Source organism: Otolemur garnettii, unplaced genomic scaffold (genome assembly GCF_000181295.1).
Source record: "Otolemur garnettii isolate 467f Iridium unplaced genomic scaffold, OtoGar3 scaffold00176, whole genome shotgun sequence".
NCBI classification, from domain to species: domain Eukaryota; kingdom Metazoa; phylum Chordata; class Mammalia; order Primates; family Galagidae; genus Otolemur; species Otolemur garnettii.
Genome location: NW_003852571.1, coordinates 308274 through 315425, shown reverse-complemented (window position 1 = coordinate 315425; position 7152 = coordinate 308274). Strand labels below are relative to the sequence as shown.

The 7152-nt window shown below is 48.4% G+C and overlaps 1 protein-coding gene across 2 annotated transcripts in view; it reads left to right on the top strand.

Annotated features, from left to right (window-relative positions):
* Positions 1-7152, top strand: part of PIEZO2 (piezo type mechanosensitive ion channel component 2) — a 549391-nt gene that overhangs the window by 509358 nt on the left and 32881 nt on the right. For both annotated transcript variants that reach the window (XM_003800478.2, XM_023519459.1), the window contains 4 exons: positions 3012-3264; positions 4240-4372; positions 5503-5650; positions 5754-5968. In XM_003800478.2, coding sequence (XP_003800526.2) covers positions 3012-3264; positions 4240-4372; positions 5503-5650; positions 5754-5968 — 749 coding nt within the window. The remainder of the gene's footprint in view (positions 1-3011; positions 3265-4239; positions 4373-5502; positions 5651-5753; positions 5969-7152) is intronic.

Below are 7152 nucleotides of genomic sequence, written 5' to 3'. Positions count from 1 at the left end.
CTCTCTGAGTGAGAGATCTGTTTTTGCTCTCCATTTGTCATAATCTTTGGAAGTCTGGGTGCGTTCAAAGTCTTTGTCTTCAGTGTCGGAGATCCTATCTTCTGCCTCGTCCATCCTCTGACGGAGGGATTCAACCGTACTCTTCAAATCTGCAACCTCTTGTTTCAGTGTATCATAATCCTTGATCATTTTATCTTTGAAATCATTGAATTCCTGGGACAGCTTTTGAATGATTTGAAATTCTAGTTCCCTCTTTTCCTTCAACCTGTTGATTTTATTTGCTATCCAGATTCAGAACTCAATTTCTGACATTTCAGATATCTGTTTATGTAGTGGGTCTTCAATTTTGTCTCCCCCATCGTTCTTTGGGGGGGGGGGTAATCTACTCTGGTTATTCTGGTTGCCAGAGTTTTTCTGCTGATTCCACCCCATGTTGAATTTGCACCTTTCAGAAACCATCCCTAAAACCGTTCTGCCAGTGGCTTCTTCTAGTTTTCTCCTGGGCACAACCCTGTAAGGCCCCAGGAGGCAGGGCCAGCAGGCAGGGTGATGCAGCCCACCCCTGCAGGAGTCAGTTGATCTCAGACCGCCAAGGCCCTGGGAGCCTGGCGTGACTCACCCCAGCAGAAGTCAGTTGCCCTCACAGGCCACCAAAATCCCAGGGGCGGGCACACAGCTGGCAGGATGGTACCACCCTCTCTGGCAGGAGTTGGTGATGATTGTGGCCGGGAGGCCCTGGGAGGCAGGCACATGGCTGCACCATCTGCCCCAGCAGAGGTCCGTTGCCCTCACGGGCCTCCAAAGCCCCGGAGGCCAGCGTGCAGCTGGCAGGACAGCGCGACCCTCCCCGGCAGGAGCTGCTGGCAACCGCAAGCTGGCAAGGCCCCTGGAGGTGGGCGCGCCACTGGTGGGATGGCATGACCCTCCCTGGCAGGGGCTGCTGTTGACAGCCAGCCGACAAGACCCGGGGAGGCTGGCGCAACCCTCTCGGGCAGGAGCTGGTGGTGATCGCAGGTCAGGGGACCCTGGGAGGCAGGTGCGTGGCTGCGTGACCCGCCCCAGCAAAAGTCAGTTGCCCTCACCAGCTGCCAAAGTCCCAGAGGCCGGCATGCGGCTGGTGGGACTGCACGACCCTCCCAGGCAGGAGTCGATGGTGACTGTGGGCCAGCAAGGCTCCGGGAGGTGGGTGCTCAACTGCATGACCAGCCCCAGCAGAAGTCAATCACCGTCAAGGGGCACCAAAGCCCTGGAGGCGGGCACATGGTGGGCCGTGTAGCCCTCCCTGTCCGGCATCAATCCTGGTCACCAGTGCCAAGGTCCCGGTAAGTGCAGATAGCCGCCGGGGAGACAGCTGAGTGCAGAATGTGCTGACTGAGGGGGATCCGTCTGCACACAGAAAGGGTGGATCAAGCATTTCTCCCCATGAAGGACCAGGATGGGGGCTTGGTCTTGCAAGGGTGGGTGGATGCTGTTCTTTGGTCTCCTCTCACTGTCTCTGCCTGCAAGGGGAGGGAGGGTGGACTGGAAGCTCAAAATGGCAGTGCGAATGCCAGTTCCACTTTTCTGCCTGGAGGAGGGTGTTTCGTGTCTCAGCCAGATTCTTCCAGGGTGGTAAACTTCCCTGTCGGCAGTTCTCACTCCTGGCGTGAGAGAATAGGTCCTCAGTTTATCGGTGGCCTGTAGGAGACTGGGAGGAGCGGTTGAAGAGGAAACAAAGGAAAAGCACACCTTTCTTGGGGGAGGGGATGGGTGCTATTCCTTTGGGGTGAGTTATGTATCTGTGGATTGTCCTCTAGGAGTCTCCACCTATCTCAGAAGAGGTGTCCTGCCAGCATCACTCTTCTCTCTCAGCTGGGCTCCCAGTTTTCAACTTTGTTGGGGGTTTCGCCGGACTTTATCCTTTCCTCTGGACAGGAGCTTCTGTCGGAAGCTGGTGCCTGTCGGCCATCTTGACTACAAATACCCCCCCACACACACAGATTATTCTTAAATGTTTATTTGATAATTGGTCACCCTCTGAGTTGGTTTTTGACTAACTGGTTTTTGACAAAGTGGCCTGGAGCAGTGTGTGTCAACCTTGTTTATTTCATGGCACACTTGAACCTATAGTTAAACTCTCACGGCACACTTAAATTGTGTTGATCAAAAAGAAGAGTTTAAAAAAGGTTATACTTACTGTGCTTTGTATGTCTTTCAAAAATAACTATGATCTTTAAAAATTTTCACTGTTCACCTGAGATACTCTCAGTACTCTGGTTGAAAATTACTGCTCTAGAGTATGAGTCAGGGAGATACTGGGCAAAGTTTTGGGTTGCAGGCACACTGCCTGCCTGTTGGGGACACTGAGCTTATTGGAGAGCCCCATCTCAGCAGCCAGGTCATCCCAAGGGCAACTTACAGCCTGGGACATGTCTTCCTCTAGCAAGATCCCTGGTTTCTTAGTCTCCTGCTCTGTACTCATTTCTTCTCCTTACCTGCCCTTTCATTCTGTTTCTTGATTCAAAAACTAGACTTTGCCAAAGGCATTGCAATCTTTGCCTCACATGTGGCACAACATGTTTTAGTAAACATTTGCAGCTTTGTGTTTCTGAGTCATCCCTGGGTGAGTCAAGGGTTCAGATCCTGCTCTGCAGGCTGGAGAGGAACTGCATCGTTCTTCAACTGAAGGCATTTGGTGAACACAGGAGGCTGGGCTGACTCCTCAGTTGATGCACCAGAGATAAGCCCAGAGATGTGCTCTGAAATGCTTTCACTCAAGGAACAGATCAAGTGCTCATGGTTTCTTCTTTGCCCCTCTTCCAAACACCATCTGTTCCATCTCAGGTAATCAGCCACACTCTTGAGGTCTGCACCCACCATTTCCAGTCTGCTGGAAAGTTCTAGATAATAAGCTTTCTTCCCTTGTTTTTCTAATCTTGTGGGACAGTTTCTTGGGTTAGATTTTGTAGGATAGGAAACTAAATGGTCTTACCTACAATACTAGCTTGATTGTCCCTTTCCCTGGTTTCCAGTGCCATGGCTTATGGGATGAAGATGACATTGTTGAAAGTGACTCTGAAGGGGCAGACTCTGGTGATGATTTCTGCCTGACCTCTGGCAGAAGAGACTCTTACAACTCCCTCAAATCCATCAATCTGGCTGCATCTGTAGAGTCAGTGCACGTGACCTTCCCTGAGCAGCAGATGGCCATCCGGAGGAAATGCTCTGCCAACAGCTCCCAGATATCCGAGAGATCCAGCTTTTCTTCAAATAGATCCAAAAGAGGTATCTGTTAATGTGGTATCTCTAGGCTGGAATAAGCCCCCAAACTGTCTAGTTTGTCTGGTGCCTGTCAACCTGGGGCAGGAGAATTTACTGGGTTCTATCAAGAGACAGATACCATAATGTAAAAAGAAGGTGCTTTGAAATCAGATAGACCCAAGTTCAATTCCTGCCTCAGTTGTGTGACCTTGTTGCTCAAAACAACTGATTCCCCCCCAAGATAGGAATTTCAGGTAATTGTGAAAAGTGGTCAGCATACTGCCTAGTACCTAGTGAGGGTCAGGCTCAATTATATGCAAAATTCTTCTCTGTGTGTCCAGAGTAGATACACACACACAATTTATTTTAATACTGTATTTTGGTTTAATTGATGGGAATTTCATCCAAACTATCTAGTTATTTCCTAAGCCAGTTATTAATTTCTTATTAAACAACAGGTACAATCAAAAAGTAGATATACCTATGCCAGTCACTGTTGGAGTAACTGGGCTTCTGTACTTAACAGTTCTCATGTCTAAAGCTTTCTAAACACTTGTCTATATTCATTCAGGCAGACCCTGGCCTCAAAAGATCATGTCATATTCATTTTACAGTTAGAGAAATGAGGATGTGAAGACAGACATGGATCCCACCTGGAAAACTTGTAACCTAAAGTCCTATTTAGCACTGTAAAAAATTGTTATTCTAGTTTATTTTTTCCTGGGACAAAGATGTTACACATATAATAATCCAGGAAAGAACCACCATTGGGTGTAAAACCCCACAAATGTATTTTACTACAGAAGCAGAGTTGAGAGGATAGACCCCAAGGTGCTCAGTGATCATTCTCACCCTCTAACTCATCTTCATCCTCCGAGGCATCCTCTCAGCACCTGCGTAAGGGCCCCCCTGCCATGTGGGCTCCGGGGACTTCTGTGATATTCATATTAACCGAGCTCATTCCTTCCTTGACGTCATATGATTTATTTTTCTTTCTAGGCAGCACAAGCACTCGAAACAGCAGTCAAAAAGGAAGTAGTGTGCTGAGCATTAAGCAAAAAAGCAAAAGGGAACTTTACACAGAAAAGCTTCAAGAACATTTAATCAGAGCAAAAGCATTTACCATTAAGAAGTGAGTCCATGAAAACACTTTGGTCACATGTTTTAGTTTATGGCTGGGGAACTGGTATCCATTATTTCCAATAAACTGGGGGGAAGAGCAGAGAAATCTTTTCCTATATCATAAACGTCATCTGCATAAGGCAGGATAAATTGGCCCGTTATATTATTTGTAAAAATCATTTTTCGGTGAACATGATTCATTTTTATATCCATTGCACTTATGACACACTTTTTCTGTTTGAGCAGAAAAAAATGAGTCGTCTCAAAGGCTCAAAGTTTCTATTGCTAGGCATTATTGTGGTAGAGTCCAGCCAGAGAGGAACAGATGTCAGATCTGGAAAGGCCTTAGAGATGCACTCTCATCCTGGGATGGGGATGAAAAGGTACGGTGGGGAAGTGTTTTGTCTAGTGTCATATACACTGGTCCCACCTACCTGCTGGGGTTGGTCTTGGTGCAGCAGACTAGGGCTTCTAAATAAAGGCTCTGAGCCCAGAAGAGTTGGCCACACCTGAACATGGCCTTACACTAAAGGCAGATCCCAGAGCACGGCAAGGATCAGTCAGAATTAGACAGACAAGCCAGAACCAGCAGGAGTCAGAAACAAGATACAGAGCAAGGTGAAGATAGAACCCTGAGCAAGACAGGAACCAGGGTAGCTGCAAGACCCTGAACCTGGAGGCACAGAGGGCACCTGACATTCCAGCATGCTCAGCCAGGGGCTTCAAATCTGACCACCCTCACATATTCTCCATGTGATTATCATCTTAACCCTAGGCATCAGGTCTTATTATTACCCCTATTTTACGGAAGAATAAACTAAAATGCAGAGTTAAGTAGTGTGCTCAAAGGTCTCTTAGGTAGGGAGCAATTGACTCAAGCTACAAACACAGCATTTCATTTCTGGGGCTTTATACCACTCTGTTATTCTGTAAGCAGAGAGGGCTGTGGTACTCACCCTAGGGATGAACTATATACACTCTCTGTTATAGCAGGAGCTGCCTATGGGCTCTCCTGAGGTTCAAGAGGAAGGTGGGGCCTGGCTGGAAGGAGAAGTGCAGAGGAATGGCACGATCATGGTATCTGGTCACTTCTGCCATTCTGCCCTTCTGAAACAAGTGGGCGGGGTCTCTGTTTTGCAGGACTCTGAAAATATATGTGCCTATCAGGCAGTTCTTCTACAACCTCATCCACCCAGAGTACAGTGCTGTGACTGACGTGTATGTGCTCATGTTCCTGGCTGACACTGTGGACTTCATCATCATTGTCTTTGGCTTTTGGGCCTTTGGGGTAGGTTGGGGACAAAAGCCACAGCACCCCCACCAACACAGGATGGAGGCTTTCCTTCCTGGGAAGTGCCATTGGCATTTAAATTGCTATTTCTCTTCCCTAGAAACACTCAGCAGCTGCAGATATCACCTCTTCACTGTCAGAAGACCAAGTCCCGGGGCCATTTTTGGTGATGGTTCTCATTCAGTTTGGAACCATGGTAGTGGATCGAGCCCTCTACCTCAGGAAAACTGTACTGGGAAAGGTCATTTTCCAGGTCATTCTTGTGTTTGGAATTCATTTCTGGATGTTCTTCATCTTACCTAGTGTGACTGAGAGGTAAGGTCTTCAGAAGGTGGAGCATGGGCCCAAAATAGCATATTCTGCCATGTAAAATGTGCTCCTATATATAATGCTCACCCACATTTGGCCCAAACTTTCAGGAAAACACCCCTTGAGAAAGTGGCTGCCTATGGGCTGAAAGAAACACATGTGGGAAGGGCTAATGTTCCCTGGTAAATCACACTGCCCCCTGCAGCCATCTGCTCTGTGAAGGCTCCCCTTCCCTCTACCTAGGACCACAGCCCTCCCTGCCATGTCAGGGGCCGCAGCTGATATTGCCATGTACGTGGCCAGTTGGTCAGAAAATTCTGAGGCTGCGCAACCTATGGGCAGCAAGGTGGGTCCCGAGGCCTGTGCAAGGCTCCCTGTCTCCTCTGTGTGGCTAGGCCTTGATCCCACAGAGCCATGGCTCACCTCACCATCCCACCATTGCTCCCTTCCCTGATTATGATGCTCAGCAGAGGCTGCTCCTACAAACTCCTCCCAGAACCCACATCCTCCCAGATTGGAACCCCATGTGCCCTTAGGCCTGGAAGGAAGGGTACTGCAGCCCCACGATGCCCATTGAGCTCCCCTGCTCCCATACTACCTATGTATGATGTGCACCCTTTTTCTTCCCTCAAAAATTTGTGAGAGAAAATGTGCACATTGTATGTGGCAAACTACAGCATGCTGTGCAAGGTCCCTGCTGCACGTGCATGTGCACAGCTCCCAGCTGCCGTAGTGCAGCAGAGCCACCTCATAGGCAAGAGGGACAGGTTTGAATCAGTTTTAAATTCAGTGTGAATGGATTCTTTAAAACATATTCATTGGATTTTATTCACATTCATGATGACAAGAATTTTCAGAATAAGAGGTGACAACCTTATTGACCAGAGCAAACCTGGGTTGCATGTGTTGTGTTTCTCTGCCCCTGACTACATGGGAGATGAAGTGGAGCACAGCCTCCAGTGTGTTCTTAGAGGGAGAGTAGGCCTGAGACTATTTTATCTGAGAAATGGATGGACAGGATGAAGGCTGTTCAACTTGGAGAAGAAATATAGAGGAATGGTGGGGGCAGGTGACAGTAGCATCTGCGATGTGAGACAGTGATGGAGTTAATGGTAGCAGGTTTGAGAGCACCTGGGTGGGGGGCTCTGGGCTCAGCGAGTGGGCAGACCCAGAATGTAAAGATGCTGCTG